General features: G+C 42.2%; 1 protein-coding gene across 1 annotated transcript in view; it reads right to left on the reverse strand.

The window, feature by feature from the left end:
* Positions 1–22379, reverse strand: part of LOC137426593 (uncharacterized) — a 276611-nt gene that overhangs the window by 222327 nt on the left and 31905 nt on the right. The window contains exon 2 of the mRNA XM_068115254.2: positions 1768–1901. Within this exon, the coding sequence (XP_067971355.2) occupies positions 1768–1901 (134 nt within the window). The remainder of the gene's footprint in view (positions 1–1767; positions 1902–22379) is intronic.

Below are 22379 nucleotides of genomic sequence, written 5' to 3' on the forward strand. Positions count from 1 at the left end.
CCCTTCAATCCCACTCCTCCCTCCAGGTCTTTAAAACAGCTGTTCACCACCATCTCTTATCTTCCCCCATCCAAAACCTTGATCTTTTCTACCCCCGCTAATTCACCCCAGATCCACCTTGTTTGAAATTCCAACTTCTTTCCTGGAAGTCCTGGCAGTGTCCATATGTTTTATACCTCTCCCACCGCCCCCTTCCCATGCCCCCCCCCCAAAGCCCTCGCCCTCTCTCAGATCTCTCGATGTCTCCATGTCTCTCGGTCCCTGCTCTCAAATGTTGTGTTTGTGTCCTTCCCCCTCTCTCCCCATCTTGTCTACCGCTCCCGATGTTATATGTTTTATGTGTCGGTTTGTCTTTCTGTGTGATTAATGTTCGCTCTTTCACGAGCCTCGATCTTGTATACAAAAAAAAAAAAAAAAAAAAAAAATCCAGGAATTTTTGGGGGGAATTTTTTTGGGAAAGATTTTTTTCCTGTTTCACTGCATTTAAGCTTTTATTCTTATTCATAAATGATGTTTTTCTCCTCCAATTCCGAGATATATCAAAATTAATTCTCTGATGGAAAGGGCCTACTTTCTTTTTCATTTATTGTTTTGGGGAGAGGGGACGTTAAACAAAACGTATTATTCCAACTAAACCCACGGCGGGAGTATGCGCTCCACTGAGTGGCGTTCTAGTTCTTTATTTTGAGAAATAATATTTGTCGAACTGTCTACCTACATATGCTATTTTATCCCTAGCACAATGGGCCCACAACACTCATCATTATGGTTTACAAATCTGCCAACCTTTAGCAATGACAATGAGAAATTAAAAATTTAATAACCTGGAAGTTGAAACAAATCCAAAACAATCAAGATTATTTCAGGTAACTCCATGCGGTGGTGCTATTGCACTGCACTGGTGTTAACACATGCATTCCCCCAATTTACATCATCAAAGTCGGTTTCTTTTGTTTCTGGATAGGTTTTAACTGTCTGTGAAGTGGGTTCATGTTTTACAGACACAGAATTTATTTATTTATATATCTACTGTGATAGATGACTCAGGGAGGAGCTGGTACATGTATGTCACTTGTGACACAATGACGTTAGGGGACGTCAGTTTACGGCCTCTAGATGAGTCTGAAAGGTATTAGTACATAATAAACAAATCAACACAGTTTAGTAGATATAAACCTGGAATTCCAGAATCGCGAAGCAAGTGCTCAGATGGGAACGTCAAACAGGGAAACAGACAATCGACCTCTATTTAACAAATGAAAATGGACTACTTGTGCAAGCATTGGTGAGTGCTATGCTTTCGTGGAATGTTAACCCTCTACTGTGGAATTTCTGAACACAATAATAAAATAAAACTTTTCCAGGGAATCCAACATATCGTGTGGGTATTCATTCATTTAACATTCCCCACTGATTCTGAAACTTCGTGTCAAATGAGGACCGATTTTAAAAAAACAAAAAAAACTTTGAAGCAGCTGGAACTTGAGCCAAAATACACATTTTTATGAATTTGGCAACACAGTTAACTGTCTGTGAAAAGAAACTTCATTTGGCGTTCAAAATTAGCTGTTTTCTAATCTTCACAATTCCTTTGATGCGCTGTTCAATATCTATTAATGTACGGAAAAATGTGTTCCAACTTGAATATACCAACCAGACTACAATATTTAGAAGACGATTGTGCACAAAAAAGGAAGCATGTCAGAGCGAGATAACTACTCCAAAGGTTGATCCGTATCCAACAAAAGGTATCACGTATGTACACACCGTCCCTGCCCAGAGATCCTCACGGATACCACTTAGTAAGTGGAACACGTAGAGCACAGTGCCCTTCTTGAAGGACAGGTATCGGCAGTCTGGAGCAATGAAATCCTGACGAGCCTTTGCCTTGTACACCCACACTGAAGACAGGCACACCGAAACAAAGGGTTAGTGCTGTAACTACGACTAGTAGTTCAACATCGACTACAAAGCAATGCTCTTACTCACAAGACTTCAGCGTACTTATGTCCTGCTTGTGTTCCAAAGCACATTAATGGCTACCTTCGGAACTTTCCTTGGACAGTCGATGAAGGACGTTTTTGTCAAGCTCCAAAGTAAGGGGATCAGATCGAGCTCCCTTATTGAGGGATATGTTAAAGAAAAGAAGCAAAGTAACAGCCAATAACTTTGTGATGAGATTATTGAGATTCCATGTAGGTCGTCACTCCTCTATTGGAGAAAGGATGGAAATTTTGGGGCTAGGTAGGTTAGTGGGGTAGGTTTTGGGGCTAAAAAATGAATGAATAAATAGCTGACTTGCTGAAGAGACATTCCCAAAAATGTCTTGTTTTCATGACTTGAATTGTAATATATATATATATATATATATATATATATATATATATATATATATATATATATGGAGCTTGTTATACATATATGGAGTTAGATATAAAATGTCTTATTCATATATACAGACTTGGCATTTAATATGGAATTTTTTTTTTTTTCTTGACGGGTTTACTTTCTTAACTCAGTATATCAATCTGGTGAGTTTCTTTTACACTTTGGTGATTCATTTGTTAAAAGAACCATGTCACTGATTGTCTGTCGCAGCAAGAAGTCAACAACAGGATTATATCACAGGTGGCGTGGCAAAATGTACGGACAGGTGCATTTGATGATTGGCTTCACAGTCGGGTATACAAGGGTTGTTGCGTTCTGTATTAGTGGAAAACAACGGCTGCACGTCTCCAAAAGTTATTGCCGATTCCTCTGGAGATGGTCCGTCAACTCGACAATGCTGTTTGTCATGGAGTGGTGGCTTTACGAAATTACGGCATGAAACAGCATGCTATTGCTTGGCAGTATGGCATCACTCAAGGTCAGGTGTCAAAGATCCTGAAACGAAATGCTCAGAGAGGTGTCCCTACTCCAATACCGAGGCCAGGACATCACCGCAGAACCACAAGGAGGGATGATCGCCAGCTGCACCGGTTGGTCCGCAATGGCCGTACCAAGTCAGCTAATCGGCTTAGGGCTGAGTGGCAGCAACTGACAAATGTGCCTGTATCCAGAAGGCTAGTCAACCAACGACTGGTTCAAGCAGGCTATCTTGCCAGGCGTCCCCTGAGAAAGCCACGCCTGACCAGACAACACCGCCAGCGCCGATTGCAGTAGGCCAGAGAGCACCGTCAATTGCAGCCAGGACACTGGAATCACGTGATCTTCAGTGACGAGTCTAGATTTCTGGTCTATCGTCAAGATGGCCGCGTCCGAGTGCGCAGACAAGTGCATGAAGCCTACAACAAAGATTTTATAGTGCCAAGAGTCCAAGCTGGAGGTGGTGGGGTGACCGTTTGGGCTGCTTTTCATGCAGGGGGCAAAACTGACCTGGTTGTTCTGAATGGAAACCAAAACCAGTTCAAGTACAGGGCCATTCTGGAAGAAAAATTGCTTCCATTTGCTCGTGCAGCCTTTCGAGGAAACTTTGTCTTCCAAGATGACAATGCACGGCCTCATCGTCGCATGATCCAACACTTTCTTGCTGACCGTGGTGTTGAGCATATGGAGTGGCCTGCCATGTCCCCGGATATGAATCCGATAGAGAGCTTGTGGGCAGAATTAACGCGTCAAATCGACCACTTGGACCAGCAGCCGACCTCTGTGCGTGAATTGCAGCAGGCTATTGCCACTGCATGGCAAGCGATTCCTGTCCAAACCTTGGCAAATCTTGTGAACAGCATGCCTCAACATGTCCGTGCTCTCCTGAATGCTCGTGGGGGTTACACGAAGTACTGAACTGTAATTTTACTGTCCGTAATCCCAGTCGTAATTTAACTTTCGTTTTTGTTAAAAAAAATTTTGGCTAATGTGCAAAATAAAGAGATACTTCTGGAAAACGTACAGAAGTTTAACACAGTACTGTCCATGAATTGAGTTCGATATCAGTTTACATCACTTTCAAGGATCAATTTATTTGTTTCGAAATGTCAAATGTGGTTTTTGTTTCTTTTAAAGGTCACATTAACAAAATCTAGAATAATTTCAACATAATTCCAATGAACTTTAGGTTCTAAGACATCTTGAAAAGTAAGTTCACCCCCACCAAAAAAATATTCCATATTAAATGCCAAGTCTGTATATATATATTGTTGCGGATCTCACCGTCGGCCCCTTTTCCCCTTACCAAGGGGGGATTAGTCCCCTTGTCTGCGACTGACCGACGTGAGTCCTGAAGCTGCCCAGTTCCCTCCAGAAAGGCAGGTGAGCAACCTCGTTCGAGACCGCAGACAAGATGTTATTTGCCGAGCGGATTAGCAGCCGCGGCTCGAACCATAAACGAAAACTAGACCCGATTCTTATTCGTTGGCCAAATCGTGCCACAGGTATTCAATGGGGAAATCACAAGGACGAACGGATGTGAAGGAAAGAAGGCAGGGTAAGGAAGAACAGGATTTATTAATTATTTACACACAACCAAAGCAGAGAAGAAAAGAAATGTAATTTACAGGGAAATGGAAGGAGCAGGAGGACACAGAGCAATTTCTAGCTTACCTATACAGTCTTACTTAAACCCCAGGACAACACAGACAAACAGACGACAATCAGACTTACACGAGTGGGGAATGAAGGCAGGAACGAATGGCTGGAAGGGGAGGAAGGTTCAGGTGGTCCACAGAGCTGGAAGGATGCGGGTCCGGTTCGTGTGACGGCGCGGCTCGAGGTGAGCAGCCGCCCTCCTCGATCGTGTTAGCTCGGCGGCGTTGCTTCGCGGCCGTGGTCGAAACTGCCGTCAAGGCTCAAAGCTGCGGTGGTCAAAGCTGCGGTGGATTCAAAGCTGCGGTGGTCTCTCTCTTATCTGTGGTTCATCTCCCGCATCTCACTCCGCAGTCCTTCCCCACCCCCTTTTATGAGGCGCGTCGCGATCAAGCCGCCGGCCTGTTGGAAAACGCCCATCGGTGAGCTCGCCTCGGCCTTGATTGGTCGCGAGGGCTCACCGATCCCGCCCCTTGAGGAGGCGTTGGCAAAGCCACGCCTTGTTCCTGGCGCTTTTCTGACTCCTCCCACCTTCTGCTCCGAGATGACCTCGAGTGCAATGGAGTCTTGGGGTGAAGGTGATGCCAATAACCCCACCCAAAGTTACTGGCACTTTGAAGAGGCCATGGGGGTGTCGGAGGGATCCTATCTTATTTCAATTCGGTGCAATGCAGTGTCAATTAATGGGAGACAGAGCCTTAACTGATACACATAATAAGGAAATAACTATTTAGAAGGGTATATGGTGGCCTACGTGCTTGTACATGGACCAGCTACGGTGCACTCATTTCAATTAACAGCCAATTAAAGGGGAAATGTACATAGGAAATTTTAATACTAAATTTACAAAGTGAAGGTTCTAAAAACCGTAACAATATATATATAAATATATATATATATATATATATATATATATATATATATATATATATATATATATATATATATATATATATATATATATATATTGTTGCGGATATGGGATTTGCATCCATCCATATCCGCTTGTAAATATTCCCCTATTTCCTCAATACTTCCCAACTATCCCCAATCCCCCATTCCCTAGTCCCATTTTCTGTAAACAACACTCTGTAGACCCGACCTCCCCCTATTTCCCCCCATTAAATGTCGCATCCAGGTCCACCGCATCTCACGTAGACAACTATAGGACATCTTGCTAGTTATTCTTAGTCTATGTCAGTTAAGGATTCGTTTCCATTAATTCTGACCCTTCGTTGCACCAGAATGTGATTGTATGGCACCGTTAGGAAGTTTAGAACCTCCCAATACCTCCCCGCAGCTCTTCCTCACGGTTCAGAAACAGCAACAACAACAACAGCAGCGGCGGGCGCGGGGAGTGCGCGTCCTCACTCCGGCTTGGTTGGTAGGGGGTGTTGGGAGGGCACCAGGCCTTTCCAACGAGCCGCCATCGAACATGTGCTCGACAGGGTTACCAAATAGGGGCTCCCTGTCAGCTCCTCGTCAAGGGCGGAGCCCGGTAACCCCCGCACCCAATAGAAGCGGCGGACCGGTCCCATCTGGGGCGGAGCCAACCAGCCGAGGGCGTGTCACTCCCCGCTGAGCATGCGCAGGAAGAGGGAGGTGACGTCAGATGCGCGCTGAGCTTGGAGAAAGAAAGACGCCACCTCCGAGCGCTGTGAGGCCTCCCTGCATCTTTTGGACCGTGCTTGATCCTGTCCCCGAGCCAAGGTGCACCTTGTGCTATCGAACTACCTGTCCTTCCTGCCATCAATCCCTGTGTAAGTCAGCCTTGTCCCGTTTGTCTGTGGTCTGTCTGGGATAAAATAAGATTGTATTTAAGTGCCTATCTCTTCTGTGTCTTTTACCTCACTCTACCTTGTAATCTACCCCTTTTCTCCACCACTAATTATACCCTCCTCCGGAGGTCTTGAGAACTGTACCCCTTGCGTCGTTTCATTTATCCCAGTCGTTGTGTCCTTTCCAATCATTGATTTAGCGTAGCGCGATTTGGCCAACGTTCGGGTGGAATCGGGTGAGTTGGGGAAGAATCGGGGGAACTGTTAGGTCGCGGTGGACCATCCGCTCGGCCCATCATAACATCTAACCGCGTCCGTAACAATTGGTGTCGAGGAGTGAGATACGAGGCCCGAAGCGCGCTTAACGTGCTCAAAATTACAAGCAGTTGGAAATTGTTTTGTTTTACAAAAAACCCGAATTTTGAAAGTCGCGCTATGGCAGATCAAGACGGCTGGGTTCCGGTAGAGGAGAGTGAGGCAGGGTCGATCCAGGACCAAATTGAGGGACAAGAGGAGAGCGAAGCAGTGAGGGCGGCAGGTTCGCAAGATGGCGCTCTCGCGCACGAGGTTGCGGGCGCGCAAAATGGCGCCTCGCACATGGCTACGGCGGCCGCACCCGCTGCACAAGTGGGAGGGATGGCCCAAATGCAGGCCCTCATGGAGCAATTTATGGTACAAATGCAGGCGTCCCTCAACCTGCAGAAGGACGAGATGAGGGCTGATAGTGAGCGGTTGGGGGGCAGAATGGGGGGCAAAATGGGAGAAATGGGGGAACGGTTAGAACAAAGGATGGGGTCCAACAGCGAGAAATTGAGGGATGACATGGGAAACCAGATCGGGGGTTTAAGGGATGACATGGGAAACCAGATCGGGGGTTTAAGGGATGACATGGGGGCCCAGATCGGAGGGTTAGGGAGTAGAATAGAGGGATTAGACAATAGATTAGGGGAAATACAGGAGGGGTTAACGGGGGTAGAAAACAGAATGGCCGCTCAAGAGAATCAAATGGAAGGGATGAAAAGGGGGTTAGAGGGGTTAGAAAACAGTATGGAAGGCAAATTGAGGGACATGAGGGACCAAGCGGAAAGGGAAGTTAAACAAATGGGGCAGCAGATAGAGGGGGTCAGAATGGGGGTAGAAACTAAATTGGATGCTCACAGGGAGGAAATGGAGCAGATGAGGGTGGCATCTGGGCAGGAGATGCAAGTGATGGGAGAGGAGATCAGAAGAGGTGTGAGTGAGGAGGTCGGAGGAGTGCGCGAGGAGGTGAGGCACTGTAAGGAGCGCATGGAGAAGGAGGTGAGAAAGGGGACTGTAAAATTGCAAGGTGGTATAGAGGAGTTGACGCTGGGAGTAGAACAACTGACAGTGGGACAAAAGGAGTTGGGGGACCAGGTAAAGAAGAACACAGCGGTAATAGAGGGTTTAAAATCGACACAGAAGGAGATGAAAAAGGACGTAGGGGTAATTAAAAAAGAGTGTCAGACGGTACATGAGGACCTGACGAGGAAAATGAACAAGGTGGTAGAGGTGATGGAGGTTAAAGAGCGGGAGGTGCGGGAGCATATAGAAAAAAATAAGGTGGAGTTAGAGGAAGAACTTAAGGGGGCGCACGAGGAGATGAAGGAGGTGAAGCAGAAATTAGAAGAAGTGGAAGAAGGGGTGAGCGAAATTAAGAAGCGACGGAGAGAGGATAAGAAAGAGATAAAAGAGGAAGTAAAAGAATTGGTCCAAAGTCTGTGTTCGGATCGTGATGATGTGCTCATTAACCGGATGAGGGATTCGCAGGTGATGGAGGAGAAGCGAAGAGAAAGAGGACCCGGTGTAAGTGGTGACCAATATGGTCGTGCGTATGATGCGCCAGGTGATTTAATAATCTTGGGGGTCGAGATAGACCTGGATGTTCGTGAGAGGCCAAGAGTGAGGTGTATGGCTGGTCCGGAGGATATGGAACGAGGGTGCGAGCGAGAGGGTCCGGTGATGGGAGAGGTGCAAGGTGTGAGTGAGCAAGGTTGTGGCGGTATGGAATGGGTAGCGGGTTGCGGAAGTGTGACCCATGCATCGACACCAACAGGGGTAGTTTTTAGAGGGACAGGGGAGGCATGGGAGCCCCTTGGGGGTAATGTACTGTGGGGGCCCGGCCGGTTCGGCCCCGCGCTGACCCCGCAAGGGGCGACGCACGGGGTCCGGCAGGCGGGCAACGACTCACATACGAGGTGGTCCCACAAGGTCCCACTCGCGCCGTATGACGGTGGGTAAGGGTGGCATCCCTGCCACCCTTCCCATGTGGGGGCAGATGCGCTATAGATTATGGGGTTTATGGCAGTGAAAACTAGCCCGGGTGGGTTAGGATATTGTGTGTAGGGACCTAGAAGATGACATTAGGTAACGTTAAGGTTAGTTAGTGACAATGACACCTGTAGAGGGGACGCAGGTAGATTAGAGTGGATGATAATGACGAGGGAGCGCAATAGTTTAAAGGGACGACTGGGAAGCGCAAGTTTCAGAGGGGAGTAGTTAGATGAGATGATGCTGTGTGAGAACTGGACAGGTGTGTGGAGCAGTGTATGAGTAGTGAGTGTTGTGGATCAGCGCAAATGCGCTTGGGGGAGAGAAGGGTGCAGGCGGCACCAAGTATGAGAGCACAGGTGTGCAAGTACAGGTGTGTGGAATATATGGAGCAGAGAATGAGTGGTGTGGAGAGAGTTGGAGTAAGTGGTACAGAGTGGTGTGCATGGTGCGAAGGTGTGGATGGGGGAAGAGTGGACCCCTTTTCACGAGTACCCGGGGAGGGTAGTTTAAAGAATAGTTAGAAGGTATAGGTAAATTGTGGTTGGATATTGGCATTTGTGGTGCGGTTGCAGAATGGTATTGTGGATGGGTGCATTGGTGTGGTGAAATTGGCTGGTCATGTGGCCTGTTAGTATGAGTGTGAATGGTTGGGCACTCCGCCACTGTTAGATGTCGGCCAGGTGAGGCCGCAGGTGGGCTCTGGGAGCCGTTAGTGTCAGTGGGTGCCTGAGGATCCCGGGTGTGGATCGGGCAGCCCGTGCCAGAGAGGGCACTGAGGGGGTGAGAGTGCGAGAGGGCCTTCCCCAGTTAGTTAGGTTAGGGTGAGGAGCAGGTGAGCTCGGTAGGCAACAACAGTGGTGGAGGTGTGCAGGTGGGCGGACCAGCTGGGAGCGTCACACGACCCAGCCACCGAAATTGTGCGGGGGCACCGAGTGATGAATCGGGGGAGTGAGACCCCAACTTGAGAAGCACCACAGTTTGGTCAATGGGAATTGGTTTTTAGAACCCATAGTGTAAGTTGGCCAATGGATTGGCAGGGAAAGACCCCGGGTAATGTAAAGTTGTTAAAGTCATTTAGGAAATAGTTAGGATTGATGAACCTGTCGCACCATACGCAGCCACTTACCTGAGGTGATGATGATGACTCCACACCTGTGTTCCTTTGTTCTGTGTTGCAGGAAAGGAGAATTGCTGTGTGGATTTGTGAGACGCATCACGACGTGGATAAGACATTGGGGTGATTCCATCTCTCCCTCCTTAGGAGGGACTGATGATGAATTGGTGATGGCAGATGTTGATGTTGAGTTGGAGATGGCAAATTTTGATGAGAGTTGGAAATGGCAAATTTGATTGGTTAGGAGGGAGAGAAGACGAATTTGGTTTATGGGAGGAACGGGGAAGACAGTAGGGACGTTTGTTGATGTGTAAAGTAGATGTTTATGGGTAGTGTTGTGTTTTGTGGATAGAGTAAGGGGTAATGGAGGGGCAATGTAGGTTACCTGGTGGGGGGGGGGGGGCGTATGGTAGGAACGTACCTGTCTCACCTGGTTCCCATGTGCCCCCAGTGTGCATTACCTTGAATTGCGTGCACTTTTGCGCCCTTACCACCTTACTCACTTGTCTTCTTTTGTCTCCCACCTCGGAGGATCTGGCTTTGGGGCAGAGAGAGAGGAGAGAGAGGTGCTGGCTCCGCAGCTGTCGGCCTGTACTTCCGCTGCTTGCTGCCTGAGTCGATACACCATATGGACCGCAATTTTTGTGGCCGCCTACAATGGACCGCAGTTCTTTTGCGGTCAAGCACCACCCGTGGATGGACCTCTGGGTCAACGTGGCACCTATGCCATACAGGTGAACCACTTTTAGTTGGCCCCCCTGACGGCCACAATTTAGAAATGGACGCGGTTGGCGCCTTTCTTTATTTCTAAAGAAGCCAGAAGGCCAAGTGCACTCCATGAAGGCAAGACCAGCGGCAGAACATCGGCCGGCTGCGACACCACCGGTGACCATGGACACTTAATTGTGCATTGTTACTGAACACTTTCTTGGTGCACCGGATGGTGCTGACTGTGCATAATGGGGTGGTGCTTTTGGTGCTTGGACGGGGTGCTCTGCACATTATTAAAGGCCATAGGGCCACAGGGCACTCGTGGGTTGGTGTATCGATGCTGGCATGCGTGCTCTCTCTCTCTATGCATAACATCTGCATGTGTTCCTCAAAGAACAGGTCCTGGATCGTAGTGTAAATATCAGTCTTGTATAAATGATGCTCCCTACCAGCTGTATGTTTAGTTTGAGGATGCTTTCCGCGATTCGGTTATCCTGTGGGTGTGTTTCTGTTAGGAGAAGGGTGCAACGTCGCAGGGGGACATATTTACTCATTTGTGAACATCTGTAAAACTGTCGCACTCAGGGTTGAGTTAATAGTAGAGGGAACTACATCTGAGTGCCACACTAAAGTAGGTAAAAATTTATCGGGTCGGGACGCCCCGAGGTAGAGAAGGGTGCAATGTTGCGGATATGGGATTTGCATCCATCCATATCCGCTTGTAAATATTCCCCTATTTCCTCAATACTTCCCAACTATCCCCAATCCCCCACTCCCTAGTCCCATTTTCTGTAAACAACACTCTGTAGACCCGACCTCCCCCTATTTCCCCCATTAAATGTCGTGCCCAGGTTCACCGCATCTCATGTAAGACAACTATAGGACATCTTGCTAGTTATTCTTAGTCTATGTCAGTTAAGGACTCGTTTCCATTAATTCTGACCCTTCGTTGCACCAGAATGTGATTGTATGGCACCGTTAGGAAGTTTAGGACCTCCCAATACCTCCCCGCAGCTCTTCCTCACGGTTCAGCAACAACAACAACAACAACAACAGCAGCGGCGGGCGCGGGAGTGCGCGTCCTCACTCCGGCTTGGTTGGTAGGGGGTGTTGGGAGGGCACCAGGCCTTTCCAACGAGCCGCCATCGAACATGTGCTCGACGGGGTTACCAAATAGGGGCTCCCTGTCAGCTCCTCGTCAAGGGCGGAGCCCGGTAACCCCCGCACCCAATAGAAGCGGCGGACCGGTCCCATCTGGGGCGGAGCCAATCAGCCGAGGGCGTGTCACTCCCCGCTGAGCATGCGCAGGAAGAGGGAGGTGACGTCAGATGCTCGCTGAGCTTGGAGAAAGAAAGACGCCACCTCCGAGCGCTGTGAGGCCTCCCTGCATCTTTTGGACCGTGCTTGATCCTGTCCCCGAGCCAAGGTGCACCTTGTGCTATCGAACTACCTGTCCCTTCCTGCCATCAATCCCTGTGTAAGTCAGCCTTGTCCCGTTTGTCTGTGGTCTGTCTGGGATAAAATAAGATTGTATTTAAGTGCCCATCTCTTCTGTGTCTTTTACCTCACTCTACCTTGTAATCTACCCCTTTTCTCCACCACTAATTATATCCTCCTCCGGAGGTCTTGAGAACTGTACCCCTTGCGTCGTTTCATCTATCCCAGTCGTTGTGTCCTTTCCATCATTGATTTAGCGTAGCGCGATTTGGTCAACGTTCGAGTGGAATCGGGTGAGTTGGGGAAGAATCGGGGGAACTGTTAGGTCGCGGTGGACCATCCGCTCGGCCCATAATAACATCTAATCCGCGATCCGTAACAATATATATATATATATATAAAATATATATATATTGTTACGGTCTGTGACCTTTTTTTTTTTTTCCTCCTCACCTCCCTCCCCCTCCCCCCCCCCCCCCCCTTTGAGTTAGACCAAGTGGTTTGGTCCACGGGTATAAAGCCTATGATTGGCTGTGGGGCAGGGGAGGGGCTAGGAAAGAAAGAAAGAAAGAAAGAAAGAAAGAAAGAAAGAGGCCTCATGGCGGAGTGCCTTTTCGTGTGCTTGTAGAGTTGTCAGCGGAAATCTCTCCACCTGAAGGTTGTGCTGGATCAACCCCTGCAGCCACGTCGGTACCTGAAGGTTGACTTGTGCTGGATCAAACCATGCGGCCACCTCAGTACCTGAAGGTTGACTTGTGCCGGATCAACCCCTGCGGCCACCTCAGTACCTGACGGTTTACTTGTGCCGGATCAACCCCTGCGGCCAGTCCTCCCAGGTCTCATAGTATCCACCTCCGTTTCAGTATTTGCTACCGCTGATCATGATTCATGGACCAAGTTGTGAAGTTTTCTTATTCTCAAAGTTTTGTTCCGAGGATTCCACTGAGGATGATCACCGAGCCTCAGACAACTTCTAACTGCAATTAGTTTGTCGTAATATTCCCAGGGATGGTTTTTAAGATCACTGTAAGGTTATTTTTTTTATCATTCCCGTTGCTCCAATTATCACTGGTACAATGTCGGGGCTCCTCAGCTTTCAGGGTATTTTCATTCCATTTTTGAATGCTTGGTATTTGGTCATTTTCTTGATTTCTGCATTGTTTGGACAAAAATCGCTGAGGACTGACATTTCAATTAGCAATGCCTTCTTTTCTTTTTTGTACAAGTTGCAAGGATACTATATCTGGTCGCAATGCTTTGTTTTCTATGTTCATGCTTGATGGGATCATTAGGTCAAACGTGAGCATTACTTCCTTGTTTTCAGTGATTGCATTTGGTTCATGTTTGCACGTGTTTCCTGGAACTGGGATATTGAGACCTTTGCAGGTGTGCCAGTGGATTACTCGACATACTTTGTTGTGCATTTAGGTGTACAGCTGCTCTGACATGAGTTTTTTTACATCCTGGTAGGAGGTGGCTCATACTTTGTTTCCACCTTGCAGAACCTACTCTTGTCCGATTGACCCATTCCTGCCATTTTGTTAAAGCCATTGGTGTAATGTCTTTGGTCTTTGGCATTTATAATGATTCATTCTCCATCCCATTTGAGTTGACCTGTTCTCAGCCATTGCAAAGATCCTTCTTTGTCTACTCTCAATTTGTACAACTCTTTTTTTTATACCTTACTGCTCCATTATCATTTCCCCTGTTGTTGGTGTATATTGTTGATATTTCGTCTTGTATTTTTCTTTCTTCTTTTTTGCAGTTGTTGGGGCTGTACTCGTTGTTTCAGTTTCTTCAGTTACATCTTCCATTCACACCTTTTTTTTGAATTTTTTTGCTGGGTAGGTTAGGGATACCTTCTCTGGTTTGTTGTCTTCATGTACAAATTGGATTCGGTAGTCTGTTGCACTTTTTACATATTCCACCAATCCTGCAGTTGTCATTTTGTGAATTTGGTTGCCCTCCATCAGGACGGTACCGCCTTCTCGTCTCGGCAGGTACATCCTCGGGATGCATTGATGTTTGTAAAACATTTTGTGGATGGTGAGGTTTTGAAATCTAGTTTATTGATTTCCGATTGTGGCCAGTTTATTATTCCACAGCTATACTGGAATACTGGTATTGCAAGTTGGTTTATGGCTTTGGTTTTGTTCCTTAGAGATCAGCATGTTTTCAGGTATCTACGCAGGTATTCTTTGTGAATTGTTTTGCGCATTTGTATGTGACATATTTGGTGGACTTCTTCTACTCCAAGGTATTTGTATGATTCTTCAGTCTAGATCCTTTATATTTGTATATGTGTCCATTTTTATGTTGTCCGTTTTTGTTGGTCTACCTAGTATGAATGTGCACTTGGCACACTTATCCATGCCAAATTCCATAAGAATGTCATCGGAGTACTGTTTTTTTTGTGTGTGTTTGTTTGTTTGTCTATGCATTCTGTCCGTGCAGGAACCAGTGCAATCAAACCTCTGCATGGCCTCCTCTTTCATCCAGAGGAAGGTTGAGGGCTATGCTTGGATTTGTATATTTTATTGAAAAAAATAAAAATAATTATAATCAGATAAATTGGCCTTCAAGCCTTGATAAAGTATTGTGCTAATACACTGCCTGCATTTTTTTCCCCAGGAGTGATCAAGTAATATATTTTGTGAAGATCATATGTTGAGGTTGTATGTATGTTTGATTTGTTGTCAAAAACACCAACAAAACATTTTTGGATACAAGATTGAGGCTCGTGTAAGAGCTAACATGAATCACAAAAAAAAAAACGGACACACAAAACATACAACAAAGGGAGCGGGAGATGATGGGGAGAGAGGGGGAAGCACACACATGCAACAGCAGAGAACAGGGACTCGGGAGATCTGTGAGAGGGAGAGGGCTTGGGGAGAGGATGCATGGGAAGGGGTGGGGGGTGGGAGGGAGAGGTATAAAACACATGGACTACTACTAGGACTTACAGGAAAGAAGTTGGTATTTCAAAAAAAGTGGATCTGGGGTGAATTAACAGGGGTAGAAAAGATCAAGGTTTAGGATGAGGGAAGATAATATATGGTGGTGAACAGCTGTTTTAAAGACCTGGAGGGAGGAGTGGGATTGAGGAGAGTGAGGGTTCGTTCCAGATGTGGGAGAAAAGAGGAATAAAAGAGTAAAGGAGAGCAGAGTCTTGATTTTGGCAGTTTAACCAGAAGAGGTTTGCTGGCAGATCTTGTGCGACCTGAAGGAATATTTGGGGGACAGAGCACAGACAGAGCTGGGAGTAGGGGGAAAAGGGGGGTTCTGAGGCACATTAAATTTAACATTGAAGTCAATGGGGAAAATTAAGGAAACTTATTGACTCACACCCCCTCTCTTGAAAAATTACACCCCTTTTTTTCCTCAAAAAATTGCGTCCACTTTTTACGAAGCTAATTTACCAACTACTAAAACACATAGAATTTAAAATTAGTCAATGGGGAAAGAGCTAAAAAAACTTAATAACTCACTGGATTTTCAACCAGATTTCACCCTCTTTTGGGACAACCTATTTCCAAATATTAAATCCTCAATTGACCTAATGACTACTCATAGGTTCTAGCTTACCTCAAATTTAACATTGAAGCCAATGGTGAAAAGTATGGAAACTTATTGGCTCAAACCACCTATCTTGAAAAATTACACTCCTTTTCTCCCTCCCAAGCCCCGCCCACTTTTAACTAAGCCCCGCCCACTTCCCCTAAACCTTGCCCATGGCTTGAAATGCCAGGCATGCCAGGCTTGAAAAATTACACCCTTTTTCTCCCTGCATTGAACTTATTAACTTCCCCCCCATTTTTCATTATACTCATGCACAGACCCAACAAATATTTGTGTTTCATTTTTAGATAATAACTTAATTCTCTGAGAAGAACAATCACCATCTAGAATATTTACAAATGTTATATTAGAATTTAACTCTCGGTTCAGGTATCGCCGTTGAGCTGATATGAAATGATAAACTTCTCTTAATGTTCTTGTCTGACCCCCTCCCGAACCACATACTATTTTGAGATTATAGTAAATTATTTTCCCCTCAATCTCTTGGCAATCACTTTTTTGTCTAATAAATACAATGTTTCCAAACACAAAGACAAATTTCAATCAATCTCCTCATTTAAAAAGGATACTGAAATATATTGCACTGATGTGAAATTGAACAAAGATGATTTCAATAACTTTTGGATTAAACCTATTATGAAGGATAATATGAGCTACTCAATACCTTTTAAAGGAAGAGCATTCTCTGTCTTTGGGAAGTCGTCAATTAAAGTAATTATAACAAAAGTTTCACCACTATTTATGGAGATTTATAATAAACTAGAGGAGGTAATGAAACATGTAAAAGTATCAAAAAAGAAAACTCTTTTACTGAAGCTACCGAAAAGGAAGATAAAACTATTAGCTCTAAACACGGTGAAATTTCTATATTCTTTAATAACCCCAAAGTTGTCAATCTTGATGAAATGAAAGATGTTAATATATCAGGAGAAATGTCATTTCGCTAAATAGTAGTTAGGAACCATTTTAAAATTACCTTTAATATTAGGGATATAGTAGTTGAATCTGTTAATGAAAAAAAGTATATGGATATAGACGGTAATGTTTTTTCTTCTAATTAAATATGAGTCATTATTCAAGTGAAGATTTTGTTGATTTTAAAAGTGATGATAGTGGTAGTGAGACTTTGTCTTCACAAGACAGTTATGATACTGAGAGTTTGTGTTCTAATGATAGCTATGAAAGTAGTTTTATAGATTCAACCCACAGCATTTAACCCCTGACTATCACTTCTCCTTCTCCCTCCTTTTGCTTTAAATATTTCCCTATTGATTCTTGTCTTTTTGCAATTGTTGTTTTCATGTTTTGTTATGCATTATGTTTTGCACTCTGTCAAAGCGCCTTTGGGCTTCATGAAAAGCGCTATACAAAATAAATGAATTATTATTATTATTATAGATGATGACGATTATGAAAGCACCGATTATAGTGAAGATGATTTTTAGTTTAAGGAATCTTTTATTATATAAATATGATAAATCCAAACGACATACCAGATATTGAGCCTCTTGAATTCCCTGATTCTCCATATGATAAATTGGAGAATTGTCCGGCTTGTGATAGAGTGGGATTAAATACAGAGTCAAAAGCCCATAAACAATGTTTATTCTGTGATTATCTTTTAATTAATGATGATAAAAAATATATAAATATTTAACTCTTTTAAATTAGAACCAAAAATGAAATACTTTACAAGATTAATAAGAGAGATGAATGTGAAGTATTATGATGATAATATACCATTTCTTACAAGGGAAGAGGCTATTTGTATTGAGGAAATGTATAGGGGTTTAATGATATTTATTATTTAAAATAATTTTAATGGAAATGTTAATACAAGATACTATATAAATAAAATAATGGCTTACCTTGAAATTAAACCTGAACTCGGGATAAAATATAGAGTTTCTAAAAAAGCTCATAAAAAGTTAGATAACTTGTTTTTCAAATATATAAATGAATGATTTTTTTACCTGTTTGGGAAAACAAGATAAAATTTAACAACCATAAAAATCTCCCAAATTCATTAAGATGTCCAATAGTTGGTTCAAGCTGATGTGGAAAAACCTGTTTGCTTTTAAAGATGCTCCTTACCCCCAACTTTTTAGATTATAATAATTTAATAATTTTCACAAAGTCAAGTTTTCAACCCGAGTATCAACTACTATCACAAGGTTTTAATGCAGGCCTTCAAAAAGAAGATATAATCGGTTTATTTAAACTTTAAAAAAAACGAAACGATTATAACATTGAAGATATAATACAACTATTTTATGATACACAGAAATCAAAACCGAAACCAAAGCCATGACTTGTATTCTCAGTGATAATATGGATGATATACCTTCACCCCAAGATTTAGATAAATCAAAAAAGAACCTCGTTATCTTTGATGATTGTGTTAATGAGAGAAACCAAACAGTTATGGATAGCTACTACACAAGAGGGAGACATTCTTCTTGTAATTGTATTTATCTCAGTCAATCATACTTTCAACTCTCTCGTCGCTCAATAAGAAACAATGCCAATACTTTTATTTTATTCAAGTTAAATTCAATAGATGTAAATAATTTTTGGAGAGCCAATTGCTCTACGTTATGTAGTAAAAAAGAATTTGAGGCTCACACGAAACACACAATTGGAAAATACAAATATATTGTTGTGAAACAAGATGAGATACGAAATGATATTTTAAAATAAATAAATACAGAAAATGAATGCACAAGAAAGAGCAAGAAGATTTAAGGACCATCAGGAGTTAGTTACAAAAGTTGTAAAGCAACAGGAAGGCATAAAGAAGAAATGCAGACAGAAACTAACGGGTGAAGAAGCGTTTGAAAGAAAACAAGAGAAATGTTTTAAACTGCTTTTAAAAACTTCCCAACAAAAAATGATTTCGTCTACAGTTCCTGCGATAGAATATAATAATAATAATAATACATTTATTTTATATAGCGCTTTTCAAGAAGCCCAAAGACGCTTGATATACTCCAAAAAAACTTCAAATGCTCAAAGATTTTAGTCAAATGACGAAGCAAGAACTTGGAGATATAGGAGAATTAGAATATGATGATGAAGGATTATTTCGGCAACTTGGAGGTAAATCAACCTCCCAATTATATTGTGGAAGCTCTTCAAAACATTGAATATTCGGCGGATTCAAAAACCAGAGCAGGTCTCATTCCAGCAGAAGAACCAGCACAGTTCTATCTTGTTAAAGAAAAGGTATTGATATTTAATGATAAATTGATGTTCTTGAGTTCTGCTCAACCAAATGTTAAATTAACCCCCAGATTAATGTTTCTTCGAACAAAAGATGGAAAACAAGAAACAAGTATGAGGGGTGATTCAACATATTTCAATGAACCATTGAATATGAAAAATGCAGATGATAGGGCATATATTGATTTACTAAACTTACTTGATTATGGAGTTTCTGTTGCTGGTAAAAGTAAGAAGAATGAGAAGGAAAAACATATTATTGATGCTTTACGCAAGCTTGGTTTAGCCTCGGGTTTGGGTGTTAGCTTTCTTCCAAATGACCCATCACAATTAGTTAATAGGCTATTATTGCTGTTAGGTAGTAAGAAGGCTGGGAACAACAATTGTTTTAATGAAGCCTCAGCCATTTTAGATCAGTTGATGAATATGAAAATAATTAATAAATGTCAATACAAAGATATTTTATTACATATTAAATAAGATGTGAAGCACAATTCTTAGTTTTAATTTCACGACGAGTGATTACACAGCTTCATTCCCCTACCCACTACAACTTAACCCCACAAAAGAATATGAGGCATCTTTATTGTCAATGGAAACTTATAATACCTTGTTTAATATCACAGAGAAAAACAACAAATTCAGTTATGATTCAGGAAGTGGATATAAAACTATAACAGTTTCACGTGGAGCTTACGAGATTTCTCAAATATCTTCTGAAATTGCCCGTCTTATGAAAGAACAAGGTGATGAATCAAAAAATATTGCAATAGATATTCAAAAACATACTTCAAAATCAACTATTAAACTTAAAAATAATTATAAAGTTGATTTCACATTGAAAATTCATTCAGAGAGCTATTGGGTTTCTCTTCAAAAAAGATTGAAACTAACAGGCGTTTGACAGTGATAATGTCATTCAAATATCCTCCGGTATAAATTCGGTATTAATTCATTGTGATTTGATTGATGGTGCTAATAATGATGGAATAAGAACAAATACAATATTTTCATTCAACGCATACTCAACCCCGATTGGTTATAAATTCAATATGGAACCAAAAAATCTTGTCTATTTACCTGTGTCAGGAAAAACCATATACAGAGTAAATTTTAGGATAACCGATCAAGCTAATCATATGGTTTCCTTTCATGAAGAAATTATATCCATCAGAATTCACCTACGTGAAGATTTCCAATAAATAAATAATGGTGATTGTGAGGAAACACAAGTTGGGAAAATGTAAAATAATTACGAAAGATGGGATTGGAGAGGGCATGTACCTTTCGCCATACTATAAGGGTGAAGGTATGTTTCTTGGTAGAGGATACTATAAACCGAAGAGACAACGGGGTGTAGGTCATCAATTTAGAAATAAAGGAGATGGGATAATTGATACTCTAATGGGTATTGGTTCAACCATTCTTAAACATAAAGACCTAATTGGTTCAACCGCTTCTGATGTGGGCTCAGTTGCCAGTGCTATGAAGAGTATAAAAGATGCTCAAAAGGAGTCTCATAAATTACAAGCAATCAAAGAAATTTAAAAAGGAAAAACTCAACTATCTTCACAAGAACGACAAAAAATCATTCAAATACTTGGGTCAGGGTTTCAAAAGTTTTAGCAACTTTTTTTAGTAAATAAATACAAGTATGGAACAATTGATAGTATCGATGATTTGGATGATACGATTATCATTTCAAACTCTATGAAAAAGGAAGACTATTATAAGGTAAATGCTATAACAGGAACAGACTGGAATTCAAACGGAACAAAAAGTTTTGAAATACATAATCAACAAACTTACTTGAATCTAGCTGTTGTTTCTTGTTGTGTAAATTTAAATTCACTAAGGCTGCGAATAACACTAATGCTACACTCGTAAATGATTTCTTCTGGAAAATGGTTGAAAGTGTCCTTTTGTATATTGGATCACAAGAGGTTGAAGCGGTTGATTATGTCTCTGCTACATCTGAAATGATGAAATTCACACGATATTCGTTTCGTAATAGAATGGGTAAGGGAGCTGTTGAAGGTTTTATTCCTGATATGTCAACGGGAACAAACACAGACCCTGGTTATAGTCAAAGAAAGTTAATGTATAACGATGATACAAAAGCAGTCAATAGTTTTACCGCAGCAGTTCCCCATAAGGGTATATTTGGATTTTGTGATCATGATAAAGTTTTGTATGGACTTAAAATTAGATTTCAACTACAAAGAAATGACAATGTAAATAGATTGCTTTTGGTGATAATAATAAATTTGTTATTAATGATTTGTGTTGGTATATTAGTGAATATACTCCTAATCTTAAAACGGAAGAGATGTTAAATAAAAGACTTAACTCAAAGAAACCGCTAAATGTATCATACCTTAAAAGAAGATGTCAACACGTTCAACTGGAACACACTACCTACACTTGGAATTTAGGTGTTCTGGAAGGAAAGCCACGATACCTATGGCTCATTTTTAAGAAACCAGATGGAGATGAAGGTACTGATAAGAATAATGCGCTGAGTGATAATGCTAAGGTGAAACAACTTCGGGTTTCTCTGGATGGTACATTTTACCCGCGAGATAGATTGGAAATTGATTGGGAAAAAAATGATTACGCGGAAGCCTACAAGTCTTACCAAAAGATGTGTGAAAGCAACAGTAATCAAGAGTCCATTTTGGATATGACTGCATTTCAAAAACTTTATACAATCTATGCAATTGACCTGAGTTCTCAAAAGGAAACTATAAAGTCTAATAGAGTGGATACTTCTCTATACATTGAAAGGGCAGAGAGTGAAGAAGTTGATACATATTGTTTGCTTTTGGAAGAAACAGAATTGCAGATTAATACAGATAATGGTGTTATGATTCATATCACACAGATTTTTCTAATAAATAAATGAGTGCGAAAGCATCAACTGATGTATATGTTAATAAAATCAATCTTGATAAACTATCGTCTTGTATTCAAAATCAAAAGCCTTGTATTATTAATGTTAATACAATTCAAAGAAAAGGAGCAGTAAGAATTCATGTTTTGCTCACAAGAGAGCAGGTGAAAACACTAAATGATACTGGCTCACTTAAATTTAAAATATCAAAACCTATGTTGAAGAAATATTCAATAATAGAGACGAGAGGAGGATTTCTCCCATTTCTAATTCCTTTATTTGCTGGTTTAAGTGCGGCGGGAGCATTGACGGGTGGTATTTCAGCAGCGGTAAAAAACTGCTAACGAAAGGAAGGCACAACTAAAAGCACAAAAAGAATTGGAAAGACATAACAAGGAGTTGGAGAAACAAATTAGTGGAAGTGGTGTAATTGTAGATTTTGCTGAAAAGCTTGAAAGCCTACCTGATAAAGCGAGATTGTTAGTTGGAGATATGCTTTGTTCTATCGCACAGGCGGGTGTTAAACAAACTAAAAGGGGTAATGGATTTTATCTTTCTCATAAATGAATGGATAAATGGTTTAAACAATTTGGAAAGAATACAACGTCAAATATAGAACTTGCTAAATATTGTAAAAAACTAAAAATTGATATAATGTGGTTATTTGTATGAGAGATGAATTAACAAAGTTGTCCAAGAATACAAAGAATGTTATTATGAATTTAGACACACAGAATGGTTCTCATTGGGTTTGTATTCAAAATAGTCAGGATAAATATTATTTTGATAGTTACAGTCACGTGAAAAAGTAAGTACACCCCATGTAAAG

This window comes from Myxine glutinosa, chromosome 5 (genome assembly GCF_964187855.1).
Source record: "Myxine glutinosa chromosome 5, kmMyxGlut1.1, whole genome shotgun sequence".
Lineage (NCBI taxonomy): Eukaryota > Metazoa > Chordata > Myxini > Myxiniformes > Myxinidae > Myxine > Myxine glutinosa.